The 23,171-nt window shown below is 43.3% G+C and overlaps 1 protein-coding gene across 8 annotated transcripts in view; it reads right to left on the bottom strand.

Annotated features, from left to right (window-relative positions):
• LOC118217966 (reticulon-4-like) overlaps positions 1 to 22,317 on the bottom strand; it is a 29,541-nt gene extending 7,224 nt beyond the window's left edge. Inside the window, exons 1-5 of one of the 8 annotated variants that reach the window (XM_035400224.1) lie at positions 21,431 to 22,317; positions 15,609 to 15,644; positions 13,883 to 13,939; positions 11,180 to 12,709; positions 2,743 to 2,950 (exon numbers count right to left, since the gene is read on the bottom strand). In XM_035400224.1, the coding sequence (XP_035256115.1) occupies positions 2,743 to 2,950; positions 11,180 to 12,709; positions 13,883 to 13,939; positions 15,609 to 15,644; positions 21,431 to 21,965 (2,366 nt within the window). In that variant the 5' untranslated portion in view covers positions 21,966 to 22,317. Of the gene's footprint in view, positions 1 to 2,742; positions 2,951 to 4,796; positions 4,989 to 6,822; positions 6,997 to 11,179; positions 12,710 to 13,882; positions 13,940 to 15,608; positions 15,645 to 21,430 lie in introns of those variants that run through there. The other 7 variants (XM_035400225.1, XM_035400226.1, XM_035400228.1 and 4 more) reach the window with 7 other exon arrangements.
• Positions 22,318 to 23,171: the final 854 nt, after the last annotated feature.

Here is a 23,171-nt window from a genome sequence, read left to right as displayed (position 1 = left end):
ACGTGCAGAGACCTATACTCACTTTAACACACCTTACCACCAACGTGCAGAGACCTATACCCACTTTCAGATGCTTTATCATCAATGCGCAGAGACCTATACTCACTTTTACACATTTTATCACCAATGTGCAGAGACCTATACTCACTTTCAGACGCTTTATCATCAATGCGCAGAGACCTATACTCACTTTTACACATTTTATCACCAATGTGCAGAGACCTATACTCACTTTCAGACGCTTTATCACCAATGTGCAGAGACCTATACTCACTTTCAGATGCTTTATCATCAATGCGCAGAGACCTATACTCACTTTTACACATTTTATCACCAATGTGCAGAGACCTATACTCACTTTCAGACGCTTTATCATCAATGCGCAGAGACCTATACTCACTTTCAGACGCTTTATCATCAATGTGCAGAGACCTTTACCCAGTGCAAGACACCACACCTCAACAGCCCAGTAACCACCCTAAGCACGCATGCATGGCGGGCTGCACTGAAATGACTCCATACTGAATAATGTTGCAGTATAGGCTTCCGCTCTGAAAAGCTCAGTTTACCAGAGAATGGCCCGGCACACAATGCTTGTACACGGGCTGCTTTTAAGAGTGCTTTACTTACAATTCAATGCAAGAATACTTATGATTTACCCACACAAACCCAAGGAAATCTCCAGCCACTTAAAGGCTAAATGGCGCTTGGTTTAATCTCAGAAAAACCCGGCTGAATAAATCTTTACGAGCTCTTGGTGAGAATGTAACAGAGGCATTTCCAAGCAATTGCCAGGAATAGAGATAAGGTGTTAGAGCTCATTGCTCACCTAACGCAATTCTCCCTCACACACAAAAATGAATGCACACACATACATACAGACGCACGCACACAAGAGCTGTGCGCCATTCATGAAAAGGGAGACCAGATTTCTGAGAGCGTTTCGTATAAGGATGAATTAACACAAGCTTTAAAAACGTTTACTTTCTATGACCGATGCAGCCCTATTTGGTTATCATATCTCTGATCTGTTTTTCTGAAAATAATGGTGTCTTATAAGCCCATGCAGGCTGGGCATTTTTATGATGCATGACATCAAATGAAAAAAATATAATTAAAAATGAAATATTTGGCAAATATTCACACAACTCTAACGTAAGCCTGAGTTGAGAGCCTTACATCATTTTCCACAGTGGAAATAAAAAGCAGAAGAAAGGCCTGTTTCTACATTTTTAACGGTCTTAAACACGTTCGGCGCTGGTTTGCTGGTCCACCGCACATCCTGTCAGGCAGGGCAGGCCTAGAGCTCCAACAGGTTAGTGCCTAAAGCCAAAAGCTCGGTGGTCTGATTGGTACTCCACCATCAGGCCTCAGAGACACCAACATTACCCTAAACCCCTCCTACACAGCGATCCCATGCTGTTAAAAATCACACGTCCAATGAAAACATTGCTAAAGTCTTTACTTTATGATAAAGATAACCCCGGCCATGTGCCCAATGAGGGCCAAGGAGATCGGAAGGGCTAGGAGCATTGGTTTGAGGTTGTTGAAAGGCCCTCCTGAAGCCCAGAAGGGAAACTTGCCGGCATGGCGCTAGCTCACCTAGCCGTTAGCATAACTGGGGAATAGCAACCACCTACACCGAAAGCAAAATGCATCAACATAGATCAGTTACACCCCTGGATTAAAGGCCTGACCTGACTGAATACTCAACAGTCCGCATCCACCTCAGATTTCTGACTCGGACTCTTATAAGAGTATTAAAATTAGAACCTGCACTCAGCTATCTTTATTTATGAGAAGATCAACAGGATGAGCGAAAGATCATAAACCAAAGATTAACATCCAATACGGACACAGCGGCTCCCTGAAGCTAGCATTAAAATGACCAAGAGACCACAGCCAAGGGACACCTCTCGAGCTGCACATGGCCCGAGCAGTCTTGCACTAACTTGTACCATGGCAAGCCATGTCCCTTAGCCAATCAAACGTTCCCTTATGCTATTTATTTCAAGGTTTGATTTTCCAAGCCTTAAGCAAATCAACCTCTTGAACAGAGTTCAGTATTCTAGAACTCCATTGCTTTCAATTACCAGTAGTGATTGTTACATCATCATCATTGGATTGTTTAGTTAAGAACATTCTAATCACATTTGAGTTCTCATTCCAATATTTAAAAGAATGGACTTTCAAGCCATGCACTGTACACCAATTAAAAATGCAGGATTGAGTTTTAAAGACACATGATGAAGACCTTCCAGGTCAAAATGCGGTTTGCTTCTGCACAAATCAAGTGGCGGCACATATTTCTGTGCACAGAAGCTCTTTTTGAAATGTTGATGCTAAAGACTGTGTTCCAAGCCATGTCCCTTATGCTAGTTTAATGAATGGATGGGATTGAGTTTTTAAACATCAGATCCTGGCTTCTGTTGAAAGTTCTACAAGTTGAAAGTTCTTAACACTCCACAGCATTTTTTTTTACATCAATTTCAAACAATATAGCCTACTCATTAGCTTTGATATTCTTACTGAAACCGTCATTCTCTAGGTCTAGCACCATTTTTCTAGCCTTGCAAGTTGTCACGTATAGAAGCTTCTGCTGAAAGGCAAAATTTAAGTAGTAAAAGTGAGTATTTGGGCAAACACAGTGGGGTAAGGGACATGTTTTGGTCAAGGGGGTGTGTGGTGCTGTGGCGAGCTGGAGCGGGCCAGGGTAGGGGCGGGGACGACCCGCTCACTCACTTGAAGGGGTGCCCCTCGTCGGACTTCTGGATGGCCTGCAGGATGCCCTTGTATATCCTGAAGGCGATGGTGACGGACAGCAGAGTGAGGGCCACGTAGGAGCAGACGCTGACGATGCTGCACACGGTGAGGGAGAGGAGGAGGAAGAGGCAGGCCCCAAACACCACGCCCGTCGTCTTAATGTCCCGCCAGTACAGGAGATCCACCACTGCAGGGGGTAGACAGGAGGGGGAGGGGGTGAGTACGCAGCAGGAGGGGGGTCTGTCTGACACCCAGAACATTCTTCAATGTGTCATAATGAAGGTGACCATGAGCACAGGAACAGAAGCGGGTGGAATTGGCAGATTTCACACTACAGCTTGGCACAGCCAAACAGCCATAAAACCTCAAAGCCACAATGATAAACTTTTCCCTATTTTCCATAGCTATCTATATATCCATTATCATTGTCTGTGAAACTTAACCCAGCTGAAATTATAATGGTATCTTTCCCAGGCATTAAAAATCTGGTAACTGCAGGTTTCAGGACATACATGAGTGTGTGCGTGTACCTAACTTCACAGTAGTGGTCCTCTTCTAAACTTGCAGGAGCACCTCAAGTTTAAATCAACAACAGACTAAACCCTAAAGCCCCGCCAGATCACAGACAATAACCCCACGCTGGGAGAAGCCTCTGCCATGACACCCTACACAGGTTATAGGGACACTGTAAGGATACCCCAGTGCTACCGAAATAGCCACATTGCATTCTGCAGCATTAAGGTCACTCATGTTAACACCGTAGCTAACAGCGCTCCCGAAGTTCTAGCACAAACCTAACATCGTTTTCTCCATTACGTAATACACCTTCATTCTAGGTGTATACCAAGTGAAAAAGGGAGCGTTTTCTTCCTAACGTTTCAGACAGGGAGACGAGGTGGGAATTCACGGTTCTCATTCCTCATGGGTCAGACTACGATTTGGGGTGTAACACAATCCGACTTTCCCACCTACCCGCTCTTCGTTTTGACAGGGAAAAGACTTCTACAACGCGGAGCAATAGCGGTTTCAGCTATCCGTTACTTATCGTGGGTATGACGTAATTTTAGAAACACATGCCTCAGGCGCACATTTATATCGTTCTAGGCTGGCAATATGAAGAAACTTGCTATTCATGCTCTCGAGAAATTGCCATTTACCCTTCAAAAATGTTACACAGCAAAACACGCATTGCAAAAAGCTTCTCCTTATATGGTGGATTTGAATAAATAATTGGACCATCTCCCAATCACAAAAAGACTGGAAGCAAAACGACATTCGCATAATACTTTAAAGCACTGCAACCGATGTTCCATCTAGTGAATTGAAGATAAAGCTAATAATATTTCAACCCGATTTGTTTCGCAACCCATGTAATCAACGCAAGCAACACTAAGTATTGTTAAATCAGGCATTCTGTCATTTCTCACTTGACTCGTTAGCCAGCAAGCCTATTAAAAATCCAGTGCAACTCATTTAACACGCGCCAAGGCGTTTGCTTCTAGCACAAAGAACATTTAAAATCAAATCCTTCCATACATTACGTTAAATAACCCATAGCGAACGCAGTTATCATGCCTTTGTTTAAAACAAATGCACATAGGTAACGGACCTCCCTCATTCCGAACGGTCTTTCTACATTTGGTCTGCCTGAGCTCGCCACAGGCTCAGCTAAAAATAGCCCGAGCATTATCAGCTGTGACTTAGGTACTGATCTTCATCCAATTATAATCGTTTTCTCGAATTATATCTTTGCGATACAAGTCATATATCAGATATCTGCAGAGAGGGTCTATAAATCGCATTCGTCTCCTGTTGTCATCGCAAGTCCTGGTTATCGTACAGCACGCTCAACATGGATATTCACATTGACAGAAACGGGCCTCCACAGTCGGCCCATTGCAACGCCGCGAACGAAAAGATTCAGTCGTCAGATCCCCAGACTACAGCGAGAAAATCGTCGACCGTACATAAATCCGAAGGATGCAGAAAACCGCACTACAGCGGCTAACAAAGGAATAAATAATCGCACTAACCCAGCTTGGCAACCATCTTGCGCCTGTTTTCGTGCACCAGCTCCAAGCGCGGCTGAGACAGAGAGGGCGGAGGTTTTCCACTTCCTGCTAGGTCAATTGGAGGTCTTCTGATATAGCTACGCAACTCAGTGCAGCGCTGTTCAATACTTCCTAATTTCCCGTCTATTTCTCGGCTCTGCTGTTACTAGATTATAGGGTTAACGCTCTAAAATACTGGCCAATAAAAATATGCTCGTTTCGTTATGCGGAAGAGTAGGCTTGTATCAAATAGCGGATCCAGTATTAGGCTACATTACACAAACTGCGGTCCGCTACAATAGGCTAAAGCGCATCAATCACCAACTTTTAAAAATCATGGGCAGCGCGTTATTCTTTGATCTTAAACCATCAGCAAATGGGAAAACAACGTGCATGCCAAATAAATAATTCACTTATGATGAAAAATAAGTTAAATGTGACAGAATTACGTTTCAGGAAACAAGGGTTCAGTATCCAGTAACGGCAAAAGTACGTGCCATTTTGGTCGAACACTTAGAAAAAGATTTTGACGGAATGGTAAAGACACATGAAGCCATATAAACTAAAATAATAATACAAAACTGGGGACACCTTCCAGAACGAATGGGTAGGTAGAAGGTAGAACGGGTTTATGCGCTCAGTAGGAAGGTACCCGATGATTTGGCTGCATATTTCACGTTTATTTCCTGAATGAAGAAATCATGAGAAACTGTGTAACCACCAATTTAACGTTCTCCAAGAAAAGAACCACGCCTAACTTCGACGTGTCTTAAACCTGTACACTGGGGAGTGCTAAGGGTTTCTATAACCCATGGAGAGATCTAGTTAAGATTCAATGTTCATGAGGCCTGTTACTGGTCTAGTATGCGAGCTGAAGAATTCCCCCCATGCATATGAAAATATCATGGAAATTATTATTTCTGCCTTGCCGGTTCAGTCCAGTCCACAACTCCACATCCTGACCATTTCATCTTAGGTTCCAGATGAATGCATGTAGCCTCTCCATTTCTCTCTTACTCTCTCCATGTCTGTCTGTCTGTCTGTCTGTCTGTCTGTCTGTCTGTCTGTCACAGCTAGCAAGCTGTCTTTAGACACAACTTTCAAAGCGGCCATCTTGGTTTTCCCCTTTCCCACAATTTTCTGTGTAACCAGAAAGGCAGCTGATCCTTGACACAGATCTTCTACAAGTGGACCCTTGGTTGCAATGGGGTCCTTACAGGGTTCTACACTAACATTCCCCATTCCCCAGGTCTTATGTTACCGTCTACTGGTAGAACGATATCTTTAGCTGAAGTGTTTTTGATTCACCTGAGATAGCAGAAAATACAACACCAGCAGGGTTAATTTCAACAATCAGGGCAAACCATTATTATTACTATTTAATTGCCTAGCATAAACAAGACAGTGTTTATAGATTGCAATTCAAGACTAAACATGAACCAATTCGTGCCTGCTGGCCTGGACTTCCCTAGATGCTGGAGGAACATTCTCGTTGTGTATCGCACACATTAGACAACACGTCCTCAGCACTTAGAGTGAACAAGTCTGAAAATTAATCAACGCCTCATTGGACCCAACCCTAACCAGCTCCCAGTGTACCTGGACAGAGTGCTTATGCACAGCAAGATACAGGAGAGCCCTGTACAAAGGTCAAGCAGCTCACAAACAGCGATTTTCCCCTAAAAGATAGAGTAAAAAAAAATCCCTCTGTGGTGCCAGCTTTAACCGGAGCTGAAAAGGCAACACGGTGGCCAGCAGATTCTCCCCGCGGTCACATAAACACCGCAGTCCACAGTGAAAGACGATGTTCCCTCCTGCCTCAGCCAAGATCCAGCCAACCTTTAAAACTGAACGCTCGCAAACCGTAAATACAGTTTATCTGGAGTTTATCGCTAAGTAACGGCATCAAACCATCTGGAACACAACAAACTTGTCACCCTTCCCCAGCCCAGTATGAATAAGGTTTTTTTTACAAGCGGTGCCATAGGCGAGAAGGCAGACGAGGTACCCTGATCTCTCCAGTGTCTGGGAGGCTTGTTGTCCATCTTTTTCCTGCTCAGCTGTCGGGATCAGTTCGGCATTCCAGAGCGGGCGGGCGGGAGAGAGGACAAACGGACGGACGGACGGGCCGCGACTGTCTCACGGCCCCACGGGGATGGGCGATCGAGGCGGACGGTGGCGGTGGAGCTCCCCGGTGCAGAGACTGCGGTGCTCCAGTCGCGGGAGCAGAGGGGGCTGCAGCGAAGGGGGGGGGGGGGTGGGGGCGTGGGCGGGGGGTCAGCTGACTGGTTTCTGGCAGCAGCAGCAGCCAGGGACGGAGACGCAGTGGGTCCGAGCGCATGCACAGCGCCGCAGGCGACGGGCGTTATTAAAGCAGTGGCAGACAGGGACGATGACACAGCGGCTCTAAGTGCCTGCAGCACTGTTGGTGATGGCTAAATATTTTTTTTTTTTTTTTTAAACAGCTCTTTCCGTAAAAAAAAAAAATAACCTCAGCTCCTTCTCAAATGCAGATTAAATAGGTTTAAAAATTAATTTATCCCTGTGTCAATAAAACTTTTAAATAGAAAAGGACGAGGCCAGGATGGACACTGGAGGATCTTTGTTTTTATTAAAGGGATTTGTGCAGATCTTTGCTTTTCATTGTTGATGTGTTTGTTTTTCTGTTTGTCTATAGATTGCTTTTAGGAACCTTGCGGTATGTTTTTCATTCACTAACATCTTTGTACGTTTTTTGTATCTGGAATGTTTGTCTTTTACAGCTGCTGCATGGGTGAAAGCCCAAGCCAAATTTTCCACTTTGTCGGACAATGAAGTTAATCTTGATCTTGAAATGAGAGCCAAACGGAAGGTGCACAGGGGAACGGATGCTCTAGCTTACTCTTAAACAGCTTAATCTTGCTCACTAAAACTGTCACAACGGCGGTCACTTGACCGACAGCTGTAGTTAAGCCTCAGATTAACTAGCTTTGGAGTGTAAAATTGCTCGCATTTTTAAACATGAAGCTGTAAGGCAGATCCACGTTCTCCAATTCCATGGTCTCCCTGCCTGGTTTGTTTCTGGCTTTTGTTGAATCCAAGCTTGAATGCAGGAGTTTGATTATGAAGAACAGGAATGGCAAAACCCCGAGTACCTCCAACACATGGTCACCTGCATTCATTCAGCTTAATAATTAACCTAATTATGGAGATATACATTTGGATGGACCAAAAAACCAGGAATGTCACTCCAGTACCTGGGTTACCTACCCCTGCACTAGGACATCATATACACATCAACAGAGAAAATATTTGTTCATTTTTCTTTTGAGTTAATTAGTGGATTTTCTTGACATTTATTAGGCTCCATTTACTCCACTGATGTACTTTACTGGTCGTGTGTGCAGTTAAATCACACTGCTAAATTGTTATCATTAAAAGCCTAATTTGGGCATGTAAAATGGCAGGAGTACCACCCAACCACTGGCCAACAGTAGCTGAATGTATCCTCAACACATCAACAGGACTCAAAAAATTACCAAACTCTCAGTGCTATATATTTGTAGGGTATGTCTTGCCAAAGACAAAGATTGCCAGATGGCATACCAATCAAAAATATGTTACCGTGTGATTGGTTGGAAAAGAAACTGAAGAAATTTCTAGCTCAACACCTTCAGTTCACCATGCATATGATGTGACCGAATGCATAAAGTTTGAATTCATGCCCAAACTCATAATAGCCATTTACAGAAATACAGAAATTATTTTTTTCTATCCTTCTCCCAGAGAAAAACAAGAAAGGATAGTTGTGTGCAACTACCACTAGATGGCGCCCAACTGACACCAATTACCTTGGGCCAGCCCACTCCAGGAACAAAGCATTGCCCCATTCATAGAATGAGCCAAATACAACACCCTGACCATAATGTGACTGTGTCCTCACACAGGTTTTCTAGAACAACCAAATCCTCAAAGCTGCAAAAAATTATTTGTAGTTTCATGGTACGTTCTCAATAAGCGCTGATGAGGAACACGTTGGGGGGAAAAGAAAAAAGAAAAAAAAAAAACTTGGTTATCAGAAACACGTTCTTCTGTTCTGTCAGCTAGCAGGAGCTGACGTGTTAGCAGATAGCCTGAATGGGGGACAAGGGTCACATGTTTTGCATGGGAAAACAGGACAGTCAAGCTAACGGCACCCGACGGTGCGGCATACGTGTAAGTCACAGCGCAGCCCCAAGAAAAACTGCCAGCGATCTCAGGTTACCGTGTACTGCCTGTGAGGTATGACAAGGGATGAGGCTTCCAGAGGTGGACTGTGTGGTTTAAAAAAAAAAAAAAAAAAGAATTTTAAAGCTTGTCATTGTAGAACAAGTGAAGCAACGCATTAGATAAGTTATCTGCGTTCGATGGGTCCGTGTTGCAACATGACTCTGTGGAAATTTCTCACGTTTCCTCTGCAGGTACCCTCCCCCTGTAGAGAGAACAGGTTCGTAATAACTGCACTGTGAACTCCAACACTCTCGACCCCTTCTCCAGTTACAGTACACCCTGAACAGGAGAGACCCGAGGGAGGGGATGGGAGTGAGAACTCCCCCCCCCCCGCCCGCCACCGCCTCCCCCCCACAACACCGCTAAAATCGCCAAACATACCACTCACGGAGCAGGAGCAATGTTTAGACTATGTCCTTTTGCCAAGCGTTTTATTTATACTTAAAACATTTACACATTAGCAATTAAGGGAGGGAAATAAACACCAGCGACCAGCCACACTGCTGGTAAATTTTATCTGTGGTCGGCAAGTTTGTCGTGTCTACCAGACACTTTGGCAACTACCCATCACTTGAAAGTCCGATTCTATTCTAAATAACTGTCCGGTAAAACTGTGAAAATGGCTGGTGAATTATGGGATGCATTGCTGCCCTGCTTTTGTGTTTTTTACTTTAATCTGACAGGTGTGAAGCAGAGAGGGTAATGGACAGAGAAGGGATCATAGCTCGGAGGGTGTCATGGCAGGGCATCGAACCACCGCTCACACGGGAGGGACGTGTACGTCCAGAGAGTTGGCCACCCCACGGAGCGTGCTACACATCCCCAAAAAAAAGTACAACAAAAAAACCGACGGACACAAACTCAAAATTTCCCCAAGTCTCACGGTGTCCCGGAAGGCCACAAGCATGTTGGAGTAAACTCATGAAAAACAGCATTTAAAAAAAATTATAAAGGCTGGGTCTCCTCCGAGCTGGTTGTGCACTGGTGGGTGCCGGGTGACACAATCTCATACAACGACTTCCTCCACTACAGGTCACATACCACTCAACTTAATCCGCAGACAGGAAGAGGTGGTTAATTTGTTTCTATGAATACGGTGCCAAAAGACAGGCAGTGGGCGTGGGAGCATATGCGCTGGTGTTAGCACAGATTAGACAGCCATACAGACAGTAATGTAGCATAGGAGGTAGCGGCTAGCCAGCCTGTTGTGCTACCAATAGGCAAATCCTTGTTGCAACACTGCTAGTGTTTCTTTTGCAGCTCATAACCTTCGTTAGATCATAAACAGGTTCAAACTTTAAACTGCACCAAGACCTGATTGGCCAGCACTTTAGACTGATCTTCAATAGTGAAGTCCTTGCATTTGATTCAGCCCATTACAGTTGAATGCAAAAACATTTAAAAACAAGCCTACCGCCGGGGGTCTCCTTCCAGGACTTCCATTCCACAGCACTACAACCGTGTGCAATAAAGAGATCATTTACAGACAAATACAGCATATAATACTCGAGAATACGGTGCTCATTTTTTGATTTTTCCTTTTGTATAAGCTATGCAAGTATACATATTATTTTAAAAAACTACCCCCCTCCCATGTAAAAGAAAAAAAAAACTTACCTGTACCATTATTAAACAAAACTGTATTTAAAATATTAAATGTTACATAAACAAGACTAGCAATAGACCACGAGGCCCTTGATGTTTTCATTAAATCAATCTTTTTGTGACAACAAAGCTAAGCTCTTCAGTACTTACCGAATCCCTATCACAAAGCAAACAAAAAAAAATAATGAAAAGGTATGATGGGTGAAAAATGTGATCCAGTGACTGGGATGAACAGAAATGCAAATGTGCATCTAAACACTACTCGTACACATGCACACACCCGCACACAAACACACATTCGCAGAAAAAGCAAAGCAACAGTTAACAAACAAACGAAAACGAAAAGAACGATATTGGGGAAGAACAGGAATTCAAGAGATGAAAGAATGATTGGATCAAGAAAATGATCAAAAAGGATGGAAAAAAATGGAGAAGCAAATGAATGGTGAATAAATGTTCCTGAGGTGATCTGGGCCGCGATCTGCCGCAGCACGGACTTGTGCTGAAATTACCTGCTTCTGCGCTCAGATTTGGCAACCTGGCAGGTTTTGGAGCTTCGGGCCGGGCCGGCGCACTGGGCATCCCATCCTCCTTTGCGTCCCATGGGGCCGTGGGCTTTGGCAGCTCTTCTGGGGTAGGGCGGCTGAGGGGGCCACGCGAGAGCGCGGTGATCTTCTGGACATTGCGCTCAAGACTCTCCGAAGGAACATCCGGCGTTTCCAGGTCTGCTTTGGATGTAGGCTGGCTTAAGAAGTCGTAGGACATTGGAGACGAGCCAACTTCCTCAAACTCTGCAAACAGCTTGCTCTGGCCAAAGGTTGGTAAGTCGTACTCCACACCTCTTTCCGGTGCCTTTGCAAGCTTGGAGTTATCTAGGGTTTCTAAGAACTCATCGATCACGCCCTTGGGAGGTCTCTCTACAAATTCAAACTCCTCCGAGGAGACCTCGTGCTCAGACACCTCTTCATGCGCCTCGGGTTCCTCTCCAAACAGTCCCTTAACCTCCTTCTCAAGTGTCACTTTGGAATCCTTCACACACCTGCTCTCAACCTCTACTTGAAAGCTCTCTGGATTCTTCGCCATCGCATCCAAGACTGGAGACAGAGAATCGGTTATGGGGCTTTCAGAGTCCGATTCCTCGGGCACAACGTTTTTAGAAGGAGGGCTTGGCGGCAGATTCATGGAGGATGGGTGGCTGGGAGACCCTGACCTGTCTGGTAATTTCACAGATTCTTTGCTGGAGAACATCCAGTCTTTTTCTTCCTCCTCCATCATTGACTGGAGACCTTGAACCTTGGAGGTGGTCTCAGCTTCCTTTAAAAGATCAAACGTGCCAAAGCTCTGCTCGTGGGCCGATGCTCCATCTTGCTTCCTCTTCTCAGCGGCCCGGGCTTCTGTCTCCTCAGCCATTTCCTTCAGGAGCAGGGCCTTGGAGTCGAAGGTGAACGCATTCAAGGCCGAATGAGAGGCACTCTGAAGCCCCCGGATGGGACTACGTTCACAGTCAGAACTGCCTTCCGACGAACCCGAATCATCTTTGTCAGGGTTCAGAGGAGACAACTTTAAGATATCTGGCAGAGAGGAAGGTGTTGAAGATTTGTCAGACTCCTGAGCGGCTGTTGGGAGGTTCATCAAAGGGTCGGACGGTTCCACGACTGCATCTGAAACTTTATGCACCAGGTCAACAAGGGGTTCTTCTCTGTGCTTAGTTGAAGTGGTCCCTTGCGATTCACCGTCATGAGCATATTGCACCAAGTCTGGTGTAGGACTTTCAGACATTTTTCCAGCCCTGCTGTCAAACACAGCCTCCCCAGGAAGGGCAAAGTCGCTACTAGAATCACCTATGGGGGCAAAGCTCTGGAAAGGATTATTTGGAGACGCAGATGGCTTCCTCTCAAATAGAAAGTCATCTTCGGCACCTGCTTTGCTTGAGAGCATGTTGGTTTCATACCAAGATGCCTTTGAAGAAAACAAGTCTTTTGATGCTTCATCCATATCTTTTACGTTGTCTTGCGACTGAAGGTGTGGAGCATCCACGTTTGCTGTTGAGTTAAAGGAGGCACGTGCAGTGTATAGGTCAGTAATGGTCGCTGGACTGTTAGTTGACAAGAGTTGCAGAAGGTCCAGGGGACTCTCCAGGTTCTTAATCAAACCTGCCTATTGCTCTGCACATGAAGACATAATTCCTTCAACTTTATGACACCTAAAACTTTGCTGTAACTACCCTCAGTCAATCTCCACAGTCAAAAGGGAACTCAAGGTCTGACCACATCTTACTTGACAGGCAGCCTTCATGCCCTCTTCGTTTATCCGTTTTGAGGGAATAGAGCAATCGTGCCGAGGCCCAATTTGGCATTAGGATTATCAGCCTTTGTTTTACACTTGGGCATGTTCACTTTGGCGCTCAAAGGCACGTCCTGGACTAATCTTTGCCGGGGCTGAATAGCCAGCACTTAGCAGGTGCTCAATTGCACAGAAATTAAGGGGGTTGACTGGGTTTTTTTTGGACAGAGAAAGTTACTTAAGAGTCAGGAGAAAGAGGACAGGGGGGAAAGAGGGTGGTGCACAAGTTCAGGTGACATAAATTTGTACTACTGTGGTTACATTCATCCCCCTGCACATTGAGACACTGGACTCAAAAATGCTTGGGGGAAAATTGGGGGGGGGGGGGGGTCATGCCAGTCATCATGCTCAGTTTGGTAGTACCCTCAGTGATATAAATACAACTTAATGTAAGTCTAAATGTTTAAAAATTATGGTTAAGAAATGTATCTTATAATCGTCAATGTATCGATCATGTTAGCATCTGCACTTAAGATTAAGCCTATGAAGGTCTGAAAAACACAACCGGCAGAAGAATGTTTAAATTATGGTTGAAAAAAAGTCTTACAATCAGTGAGGGGAACCACCAGAACAAAAAAAATACAAGCAAATCATACTTTACTAACAACAGTCTTAATTAGATCTATTTTCTGTTGATTGAACGCTACACAAATAGGAACACTAACATAGCACTGAATGGAGGGAGGAAGAAGTCAGAGTACAGACACAAACACATGTAAAAAAGAAAAAAAGAGAACACTTTCATTACATAATCTAATTTACACTCAACAAACGCTTGCCAAAAGAGAAGATGCGCAATGCAAGGACAAACAATCCAGACAGGCAGGAAATGAAAGGGAACAAGCAAGACAGAGACAGCAGAGAGAACTTGCCTGAAGAAGAAAGTGACTGAGGTTGAGATGAAGCAGAGGAGGAAATTATGGGTTCGTCTGAAATAATAAGAGAGAAGAGCAGCTCAGTCGATTTCCCGAGGGCCAGCCGGTCCAGAAAGAAAAGCACAGCACAAGCGCACAGTGTTTCTGCAACCCAACCACACAGTCAGCTGTCAGACCCTTCATTCAATTCTGAGAAACTGTATAAGTAGGGACACCAGCTTATCTTGGGAAGTTTTCTCCAAGGCAATTCAGTCATCCTTCAGCAAGAGGTCAATACAGCAAACTGTCAGTCAATTATCACACTGCCTCTCCCCAGTAACCTGTGTCAATTGCCACTAATTAAGCACAAACATTGACTGACCGCAATGTTCCAGACTGTCATGTGCTGCTTTCAGTGCACAGAATTGCAGAGATTTTTTATTGTCGTGAGGAGTTTGTTTTTTCTTTCTTTCTTTCTTTTTTGTAATCAATTGAAAACAGACTTAATACAATGATAGCCTCCACAAAAACTGTTAAATAAGACTAATCATAACAAAGAAATTGTTTTAAGTGTAGGCTTTAAATGATTTTTTTTTTTTAAAAAGGCTAAAACAAATTAACTTAAATTACATTAAAAAAATGACGTAAACTTAATTTGATTGTGGTTTAAGTTTTAAGCTTAAGTCTCATCTGTCATTCTTTGGCGGTGTTTAGTGTAAACATGTCCATAAGACAAGATGCATCTTTCCACATAGACAGGGTTTGTAGGAACAGACAAGTACAGTTTTGCGTTCCGCGCAATATTTGGAACAATTTTTTAACCTTTGTCCAAATACTCCCCGAGTACCAATGCAGTGTCGCGTTGGTGTTCCAATAATTTTGGTTGCAAGAACTGTGGCTTCTTTTGAAGTGAATGTTGCGGCCCGTTTCTCAGCAAACTGCTTTGAATGTTTTGACATGCCAGTTCATTTGACTGTGCCGCCATCTTCTACAGCTGTGTTAGCACAGCAGTATGCGGTATGATATCCATTTCCAGGTGCTCAAATTTTTTTGAATACCGGACAAATGTGACAAGCCCAGATACTACTCACAATGTGAGCACTGCAACTTGAATTAACTGCATTTGGTAAGAGGCCTTTTAGGGTATACTTTCAACATGTAATGCGCATTACCTGACATCAGTGCAGTTACAGCCTGGAGACGTTTTGAACAGAATTAGCCCCGATATAAATCCATAATGATCATACTTCACTACATTACATACTAATATTCTGATGCTTTCAACCTGTCAATGTCACCTGTTAAACACAACAAATTTACTAGCAACATTAAAAAGAACCAGAGGAAGAAATAAAATATGATTAAAATACGAATCAATATTATCATTATATAATTTCGGACTCATTTTTTTCATTAGTTATTTTAAATAATCACAGTAAAATAGTCTGTAGATGTGCCAAACATTTAACATTTGTAAACTATATGGTCCATTAAATTATTTTAAGTTAGCGATTTCAGTCAGAGCAATGTAAATTTGTGGATGATTATCGTTTTATTAGAGATGTGACAAAGATCTTTAGTTGATGAGTTTTCATGGTTAAAGATGTGACTAAAGTCTTCGGTTGATTAGATGTCTGGACTAAAGACCTGACCAAATTTTTTGACTGGTGATTTGCCTCAATTTCAATGCCAAAGCTTTGGCTGGTGATTTTTCTGGAGTAGAGACACTTCTAAGACCAATTACCTCTGCTGTCTATGTTCCAGTTTTGGAGCAATAAACCTGTGAACAAAAAAGTCAGATGCATATTAAGCTAGGAACAAACAATGGATAGAGCACGTTCTACAAATGGTCCAGCACCTTACATTGAAAGCATGACTCAAAAGGTTATGTCCACAAATGCAGAAATTCAAAATCAACGCCAGTCTCCGATTAGTAGAATTTCAAATGCACACACAGCTGTCAACCAGACCTGGATCAAATAATCAGTTCAACACCATAGCCCTTTAGATGCAAGTAACACTCAGATCCTTTGTCAACAGCTGTAGCCTCTCATTGAGTAGTAGGCTCTCACCTCAGCCATTTCCAAACACCTACATCCTATTCTGAACATACATGGCCTACATGTTCTGATCTTTTTTTTTTTTTTTTTTTAAAAGATTGTAGTGACATCACAGTTGCACTGCATCATCATTGGTTCAGCCATCTCCTGACCTCTCTATGACAGACCTACAAATTTTTCAGCCACAAGCTCACAACAGGAGAGGGGCTCCAAAGCCATTCTGCTACATACAGCCGCTGTCAATGGCCAAAAGGAACTCCGGTCATCACCGTTCCATTCGATTAAAATACTACAGCTGGACTGACTGTGATTCGCTCGCTCCACACGCAGGTTATTGCCGACAAAATGGTGGAATTATTACCATGAGTGGCAAACATTAGATTTACTACCATGACTGAAAGGTCAAAGCTGAAAACAAGGTGCTTCTCCACTTTGTCCGCCCGGTAAGTAAGCAATTATCTGTAGCACTTATCAACAATACTGGCTACATAGTTATTAGCGTTTCACTCCATATCACTGAATAATCAAAAGCTCCATCAATTGTCCGTATGGTACAAAGTTGTTTGGGAGTTTATCTTCAGTGGTGAGACTCTGGCTATAGCTACAGGTAGCTGCCACACTCTTACCAACTGCAGCTGGCAAAACGGTGCAGGGACTGCATGATGAGAAATTACCATCACAACCACACCGTATGAATACAGTCTGAGGACTTTCAATACCAAACCCACCTCCAAGTTTACATGATTTTGGGCGTCTAAACCATCCAGTGTGAGGCATTCTCTAATGTTCATTTGCACAGTGCTGGCTCGCGCAAAGCCAAAGAAAATGCCTGGAAAAACACGCCAAACGCGAGATGAACAACATCAAAATGTACCGTCGTGAGAAAAAGCAGCTGGCAGTCAGAACATGTGGGGTTTCAGACCTGCGGGGTGGAAGACTCTTCACACAGATCTACAGTGTGAATGTGCCACACCCCCCTCCGATGAAAATGACAGACTTGAAATATTCTCAACATATTTAAATCCATGAAAAATACATCTGCCAGCAAACTGGGGAACGGCGCCAGGCCTAAGGCACTGAACAGCGGCCCCACGTAGCTACGCTTGCAAAAGTGCCGCTGTGAATACAACGCCTGACTGAAACCAGGCTTCACTGCACGGGTTATAAGAGGAAGAAAAAACAAGAAGGAAACAAACAAAAAAAGAGAGAAAAGAATGGAAAAACAGGAGGAACAATATTCTTTCATTGGCTTCAGACAATGGACAAACACAGTTGGTTTACAGCTGCTGAGGTTTCAAAGCCAAACAACTGCCACACTGAATTCCCAAAAGACACAAATGCGCTTTGTACTAGGGTGGCAGCATAGCATAATGGTTAGGGAACTAGGCTTGTAACTTCAAGGTTGTGGGTTCAATTCCCCTGTGAGGCTACTGTACTCTTGAGGCACTCAACCTGAATAGCATTCAATATGCAACTTTATTCACGACTGTAAAGGGGGCAATGGGAACACAACGGCCACAACACAAGCCACAATCCTCCAGATCAAAGCCTGATCGTCTTCCACTGCACTTCTCTGCATTCTAACCCCCCCTTTTTTTTTTTTTTGCAAGTTTTTTTTTTGTTCCAGGCACCATATAACAGGGGGTTTCTCAGCCTTTTCTCTGATCCAGGGACTGCCACAGGGCTCTATGGTGCTCCCATTTTATGAGCACTTGCTTTGCATTTGATGTGTGCCAACTGCTAAAATAATTCAGGAGCACATCTACTAATTGGGATGCATTAGCGGGCTCATAATATGTTTGACTCCTTGGAAAAATGTTAGCATAGAGTCCTGCCAGGGCACTCCCATCATAAGTGAAAAAGGATATATTTTTTTAATTATAATTTTATATTTTGTAATATTTTCCCAAATCTATATAGCCATTGCATATCAAGACTTAGGTCTGGCCAGGGACCCCCTACAGTACCTTCAAGGGCCCCCTGTTGAAAACCCAGGCCCTAAACAAATCTAGTCACCCAGTACTAAATTGCCTATGCATGCACAAAGATTAACAGCATTAGCTTATGTAGGCATGCTAAGCAGTCAGGTAAGTAAGCACCCGAGTCATATCATATCTGAAACCACAGGAAAACACGCAACAGCACTGACTCATATGGATCCTACCTGATACGGCCAGAACTGAAAGAAGCTACGGCAGTAGAATTTACATTTTATCCACCTACAGAATAACTGCTAACGCTTTGGGCTTTAACATGCAAAACAGAAGGCACTTTCAGTGAAGACAAAGGGAAAACAACCTTGAACTGAGGCAGCACTGCCAACTGCCTGATTGCATCATCCTAGCACCAAAAACTGATACAGGCAGTTTATCAGGGTCTCATTTATAAATGGTAGCAGCGTGAGAATCCATACGGTTTGGTCAAGGGAACTCCACCCTTTACCTCCACATGGTGGTTTCATATAAACTAGGCAAAAAAGGGTTTCCTCTGACCACAAAGCAATTCTAAAGGATGACAGGGCACTCAAAAGATTAGACTATTAGAGTATCCGATTACTCCATTACAAAGCATGACCGTGGATGCTCGAGGTGCTACAGAGGGTGGGCTTAGGAAGTACTAAATAAAACCTACCTACAAAACAATACTTTACAGTTTTCAGGAGGGACGTGCAGTCCAGCTCAATTTCTGTAACGTCATACCGCAATACAGGAAATGCCTGAGGCCTGTTTTGACTTCATGCTAAACCTTTTTAGTCATTTAAAGAGTGGTGCGGCTCGCTGCTCGACAGCGCAGACAAGAACAAGCCGCCTTTCACCGCCAGCTCTCGGCCCCGCCCGTCACAAGCTGCTCTGCCCAGTCTTGGACAGCTTCCAAGATGGCGGTTGTCATGCCACCAGCTGTCATGGTGCCCAGTACTCATGCGAGGAAAGCGATGACCGGTTAGAGAGTTATGCGGTCAATGTGACCGGTCCTTAGAGACGGAGTAAACGAGCAAACCACCAAACTTGACGTCACAATTAGGGAACCAAAAAGAAAATTATTTTTACTGCAATGTGATTTTTTTTCCCCACCCCAGTAAGCCTGCAGCATAATCTAAGATTTTAAAGCAAGTTGCATTTCCAAACTGTGAAAATACATTTTACATTGGGAAATCAATATGATAAAAGTTAACTGCAATTGCAGCTTTTGTAATTCTTCAAGCAAATCTACTGAATTGGACAATACTTATGTAGTCCACACAATCGCCAGAAGTCCTCATGAACCTGTATCTCAGCTATAAGCCTCTATGAAACATCTGAAACACCAAGCTGAATAACAGCAATTGATCATTTCTCTGTGGACACTGAGAAAATCCAATCGGATACATTCACTTTTGGCTCTTTTCTCTCCACCATCCAGTCTCAATCACTGAGGAATTTCAGCCACAGGAATATTTTGCCTCCCTGTACTCTTTCTGGGTCGATAATGGCTTTCTGCTTTGTCACCCTCATTTTGATCAGAATTTTAAATCAGATCAGATGCGAATTTGATATAGGTTCATTTGATATCATCTTTCAAAATACAAAACTTATAAACTGTAATATTAGCTTGGGGAATTGATTTTTTTTAAAGTTGACCCTTACCATATGAATATAAAATTACAAACCAACGAAACACTTCTCTGCTACCATGCTGTCAATGAAGCCAGAATTTTATTTTAATCATTATGCAGTTCTCGACCTGTGACCCTCTGAATAGCAGGTTTTCTGAGTTTTTTTTGTTTTTTTTTTTTAATTCACTCAGTGTTCTAGAATTCCCTTGTTTTCAATTACCAGTAGTGATTGTCAGCCAGGAACATTCTGTTCACATATGAGATCTTAAAACAGAGCGACTTTTTCTGGAGACTCGGGGGCTAACAGAAGTTTTACGCTCAGTCACCACCTTTAAACCTTTGGTTCTTGCACTGTCCTTCATGAGTTCGCTTTCCAATCCATAATCGGGACAATTATAACGGCAGCATTTTAACGCCAGTGCACAAGACGTTTCTGTAGGCTACAGAAGTCTGGTTTTCTCGTTGCGCTCTGGCCAACTCACGAACGCCCAACATACCCCACCCTCGCAAATAACAATACCAGAAATAGCACAAGGCCCTCCTCCACAAATATGGGGCTAACGCAGATTGGTCAAATTGCGACAATTGGTCCTTCCGGCGTGATTTTTAGACCGTCGGTCAAGGTTTGTTTGAACTTGCCCCTCCCAATCCGTCTGGTGAATCCACGGTCATTAAGAACATAAATATTCACAAGTTCAAATAAGATTAGTTTAGGCACCAAGCCAATTATTTAATAATTGTAATTTCGTTTGGATCGCCTGACCGCGCGTTTTTAATATAAATAACTGATGGACTATTAAAACAGAGCATGTTTTTTAAAAAAAACATAAAATAATCAAAGCTTTAGACAGACTCAATGCTTGTTCAACTGATGAATCACTGTTTTCTACAATATACAACATTAAAATGCTTAGCTAACGTTACACAACAGCAAATAGCTCAGACTATGATCTGTTGGTTAACTATTCCCTTTTCATAAATGTGGCCGACAAACAGTCTTATCGGACAGATTTTTAGAAAGCTAACGTTAGCCTATGGTAAAGACTAGTCTTTTGTTCTGGCGTTCCCAAGCAAGGTGCATGAGCTGGCGGCTAACCTGGATAGCTACCTAGCTGTTAGGCAATTTAGCGCATTAGCTACAGTAACCTCGCTAGGATAATTAGTCATTTATCACTAGCTATCGTTATCTCTAGATCCAACACATGACTCCAAATAAGGAGCTACGTTAGTCTGACGTTACATGAAACCGACAAGCAATGTTCTTGTTTAGATCAGTGGCTTAACGTTACATTATCTTTGCAGTTTTAGCTAGCTACTTGCCTTGAGACCAGTCAATTTCATGATGGCTCACTAGCTCGTTTTCTAAACAACTACTTAGAACTAGCTTGTTGACCAACGATGTTAACGATATAACGTTAATTATTTATGCAAACCTATTAAAATACTCCATTGCATTGTGGATTACATTCGCCTCCTGATGCACGAACGAAACAAGTGGGCCACGTTGTGAGAGCCGGCCAGCTAACGATACACAAACGTTATTCGGCCAAATCCTAATGCCCAAAGCTTTGGCATGCTTACCAATATTCGCTTGCCGTCATGACCACGAAAATGCTAGGCTATATTCACAATAACATCAACGTAAAATTAATTTATCAGAATTATCTACCGCTACCACCACCAAATAATTGCTATCCCCCAGCAATATTTTCAACATAGCTGACCAACGTTGGCGCATTCATTGTTAGCTGTAATTAGTACATACATGTCTCCAGTTTGCGAAGGTGGACAAACCTTCAGCTTGGTGCTATCGTATTCTTTTTACACGTTGTAATGACAGTCTTAACCTATCCGCCAATTGGCTAGCATTAACCAAGGTACCTTCCTTTCAAATAAAATATGATCGCTACTTACGAGGTGCTGCCGACTCCGACGAATGTGACTCTTTCTCCAGACTCACAGGTGCCTCTATGGGTGCATCTGGTCCGTGAACTGAATCTTCTGTTTCAGGCAGGACAGCTGTACTTTCAATTTCAGGTTTAACAATGTTATCTTCTGTTTCAGGCTGAAGGATTTTGTCTTCCGTTGTCGGCTCGTCAATTATTTCTTCTTTTTCTGGTTCGGGAGTTTTGTCTTCAGTGTCAACCTTTGTTGGCTCCTCCGTGGATTCTGCAACAGCGCTGTCAGTAGTTAGAGGTGCCTCTGGCTCTGTGGCTGGTTGGGGCTCGGGGCCAGAAGATGAAGATTCCGGCGGATCCTCCTCAGCTATGTGCTTATCATCCTTTTCTTCGCCGATTAGATCTAGTATATCCTCATCATCGTCTACAGAGTTTTTAGCCAGGGCCTCGTTATTTTCTTGGACCCCCGTGTCTTCTGCCCCAAGCTCTGGCACGAGTTTGTCGAGTTCCTCCTCGTTGTTAGCGGTTGTTGATGAAACGTGCTCATCCATATTCGCAACTTTTTGGAAAGTTTCTTACAAACTGACTTTTGCGAATTTAAAGGTCCCCAACTTTCCCCAACGATATTGCAAAACCGCTCGCAGATGTCGTTTTACTTGGCAATGTCCGAACTAAACTACTAAAATGCGACACAGCCTCTTGCCACAGCAGCCCTGCACAGCCTGGAAAAGTCCTGCGTATAGCCCACAGAGCACCGCGCTACACTGCAGTTCGTTGAAACAGAAGCAAGACAGAATGGCCAATTGCTATACAGGAACTTGACTGATGTCAATTTAAACCAATATAGTTTGACCCAGGTTGTTGTTTTACGCCTACTCAAGAAGGTACTGTCGATACCAGCGACGCCCCTTTAACGACCCTGAACCTGGCGGTCGCCCACACAAAGTTAAACTTTTAGAAGAGGAAGGAGGGGTGGTGCCTCGTGCCTTGAAATGAAAAGATGACATAACCGTTTCGTATACTGTCGGACAAAGTTCACAGTGAACAGAACACTAGTGCATTATATAATGCCAAATTTCCTCATTGGCCAATCGATTGGTGTCTGGTAAATTCGGGTGCGTAAAACCCCTGAACCCCTATCTCAGCAAATCTGCAGATATATTTCTATACTCTAAGATACTAATTGAATGTAAAGAAAAAGGCACTAGCAGTTTATGTAAAATGTTCACAATGCAGCATTTAGGTCGAGGCTATGTCTAGTCTTTTTTAATTTAAAAAAAAATCTTGGTCAGTTTATGAGTTAATCATTACACCAGCATAGTATAACGAACCTAGCCTATAGCCTAATGTAGTAAGAAGATACGACCACGCTCATACGTTGACCAATTGTGGTAACATATTTAGCCATACAGAACTAGGCTAAATCTTGTCCGATCAAATTTCTGTCAGTCAGCAGATACGCGATCCAACACGAAATACAATTCTACAAGAGTAACTTGAGACACTTGTAGGGATTACAGAGACCATATGCACGTGCATGTTTTCACTGCAAAATTACATAACGAATTCGAATCTATGCGTGCTCGTGAGTCTCGTTTTCAAGGCTGAGTGAGACAGGTGTTGACTACATTAACGCTTAAAGTAGCCATTTTAAATTATTCTGCTTACTTTACAATACGTTGACTGTGAACAAATCGCTCTCGAATGTATTAACGCACAAAAAGAAAAACAACTTAGTCAGATGATTCCAAATATAT

The sequence above is a fragment of the Anguilla anguilla genome, chromosome 18, assembly GCF_013347855.1.
Source record: "Anguilla anguilla isolate fAngAng1 chromosome 18, fAngAng1.pri, whole genome shotgun sequence".
In the NCBI taxonomy this organism is placed as follows: Eukaryota; Metazoa; Chordata; class Actinopteri; order Anguilliformes; family Anguillidae; genus Anguilla; species Anguilla anguilla.
This window is presented reverse-complemented; position numbering and strand designations above follow the sequence as displayed.